Raw genomic sequence first — 2,560 nt, 5'->3', positions numbered from 1 at the left:
ATAAAGAAACAATAGCAGGTATAAATATTGATAATCTCTACAAGCCTTAAGCATTCAATTACCTGCTCATCACAATCAGATTCCAAGAAGGTCATATCTTTTCGCAAACAGTTATCAAATCCATGCTCATCACTTTCATTAAGACATTCACAGCCAGCTTTATTAATAAAAGGCATTAAATCCATCTGAAAAAAATAACATCAAGACTAAGCAAAGCATTTGGATTTGGTATAAAAATCTTAAATATGTGATTCTCTCTAGATTAAGCAATTTTAAAGAAAATGTCTATCTCTTTTAAAATAGCCACTAAAACTTTAATAATGATCCTTTCATGGGAATTTGTGACTGAGATCTACCACTAATTATTAAAGCCAAATCTAGGCTTAGCCCACTTGAAAAGTACCAGAAAGCAAGTCTTTAATACTAAGATTATAAAATAGGGACTTATATATTTTTAATAATGGTATTTGACAGCACAAAACATGCAAACTAAAATTTCTGTAAGATCCAAAAGAAGTCTACCACCCTCTTCTAGTGGCCATGGACTCTTTAAACCTGTGTCCATGAAGAACTTAAAGATGAACAGCAAATAAGAATTTAACATTTTACTATGGAAATTTCAAACATATATAGAATACAGTGAACTCTATATACCCACCTCTCAGCTACAATATTCATCATTCATGGCTACCCTTATTTCTTCTTTACACCTCAACCGGTCCCTAACCATTTCCTTGATTATTTTTGAGTAAATCTTAGACATTTGTTCATTTCATTCATAAACATTTCAGTGCATATTTTTAAGATAAAAATTCACTTTAAAAATCTGCACTATCAAAACTGAAACAAAATACTTCAATAACATCAAATATCAGTATTCAAATTTCCTCAATTATCTCATAAATGTCTTACAGTTAAAATTGTTAGAATAAGGATCCAAAAAAAGTACAAAGACTATATTTGGTTAATATGTCCCTTAAATCTCTTTTAATCTATAGTCACTTAGCCTACAGATTTCTTATATTCTGGATTTTGCTAACTACTTCTCTGTGGTATCCTTTAACGCCTTCCTGCATATGTGTTGGCCAATAGTTCCATACTCCCAACTCCACGCCAAAGAGCTGTGGTGGCAGTGGCCGTCTGGTCTTGTTTCTGCTTTGGTGGGAATGCCTCTGGTGCTTCCCCATTAAGATTTCAATGAATGCTTTATAATAAATGGATATTAAATTATGTTAAATGTCTTTTCTGCATATTAGAAAATCATGATTTTTCTCATCTGGATTCTTGGATTTTTGTTTACTAGTATATTTTTTAAGTGTTTACAGTAATATTCCTAGACATGGTCAGTAGCTTTCTTTTTGGGGCAAAATCTGTCATATTCTAGGATCAATGTCATACATACTTCAAAAAGGAAAGTAAAAGTTTTATCTCTTTTTCTATGGTCGTAAGTAGTTGCAGTAACACTAGGCTACCAGAACTTTAAGATCTGGTAGAATTCCCCTGTAAGGTCATCTTGGCCTTTATGAAAGAGCTCTTTTATGATTTTCTCTAATTCCTCTATGGTGATTGGTCTATTTAAGTGTTCTGCTTCTAGTAGAGTTGATTTAGATAAATGGCATTTTTCCAGAAAAGAATCCATTTCATCTACTAAAAACATGGACAATTTTTAAAGTTTGCCAAGTATTACAGATTATCAGTTCTGCATGTTCACCTTTCTATCATAAAAAGCATTATATATTTTATCTAGAAATACTAAAGCATGTATATGTAGTTCTGAAAACTAAAGGAAACTCTTATATGTCAAACAATTATCAACACAGTAATAATCCATTAAATAGACTAATTATTCATGTAATAGCCTAAATGTTTTCGGAGCAAAAATGTTACTCTGTATTAATTAAATATTAAATATATTACTCAGGATAACATATTCGAAAATGGGGGGAGGGAAAAAAGGAGCACTATAGAGCAAAGTTGTACTGCTGGAGAATCATGTTGAATTTCATGAATATTTATTTGCCTTCAACGGGTAGTTTTGGCAAAATCTTTTAAATGCTTAAGTCTTTCATCCTACAGAGGTGTACCTTCAATACCGTATCTTGGATTAAGATCCCAAGCATAAAGATAACATTGTAGTCATACTTCTAATACCTTAATAATGAAAAAAAACTAAATAAGTGAATTATTTAAAATAGTTTTTAGATTTATTTATTGTGCATGGGGCAGACAAAACAAGTATCACATCCAAACAGCTACATTAAAGTGCTTCGTGTATCTGGAACAAATTGGTGTTATTTTGTAGATTTCACATATTCTCACAATATATAATGGGAAATAAATATCACTACCCATGTATGCAACAACTTGCCAATAACGAGGAAAAAATCATGAGAAAACAATCGGACAAATCCAGATTGTGGGAGCGTCTATAAGAAAGCCATTAGCCGCATGTGGCAATTTAAATTAATTAAAAGTAGATAAAATTTAAAATTCAGTTTGTCAGTTGCACTAGTTATATAACAAATGCCGAATGGCCACTTTGCCTAGTGGCTACTATATT

General features: G+C 31.5%; 1 protein-coding gene across 5 annotated transcripts in view; it reads right to left on the bottom strand.

Moving 5' to 3' along the window:
* Nucleotides 1-2,560, bottom strand: part of TXNL1 (thioredoxin like 1) — a 27,594-nt gene that overhangs the window by 11,935 nt on the left and 13,099 nt on the right. For 2 of the 5 annotated variants that reach the window (XM_023531158.1, XM_011361112.2), the window contains one exon: nucleotides 63-185. The exons of the other annotated variants lie outside the window; for them this stretch is intronic. In XM_023531158.1, the coding sequence (XP_023386926.1) occupies nucleotides 63-185 (123 nt within the window). The remainder of the gene's footprint in view (nucleotides 1-62; nucleotides 186-2,560) is intronic. 5 annotated transcript variants of the gene reach the window in all.

The sequence above is a fragment of the Pteropus vampyrus genome, unplaced genomic scaffold (assembly GCF_000151845.1).
Source record: "Pteropus vampyrus isolate Shadow unplaced genomic scaffold, Pvam_2.0 Scaffold62, whole genome shotgun sequence".
Classification (NCBI taxonomy): domain Eukaryota; kingdom Metazoa; phylum Chordata; class Mammalia; order Chiroptera; family Pteropodidae; genus Pteropus; species Pteropus vampyrus.
This window is presented reverse-complemented; position numbering and strand designations above follow the sequence as displayed.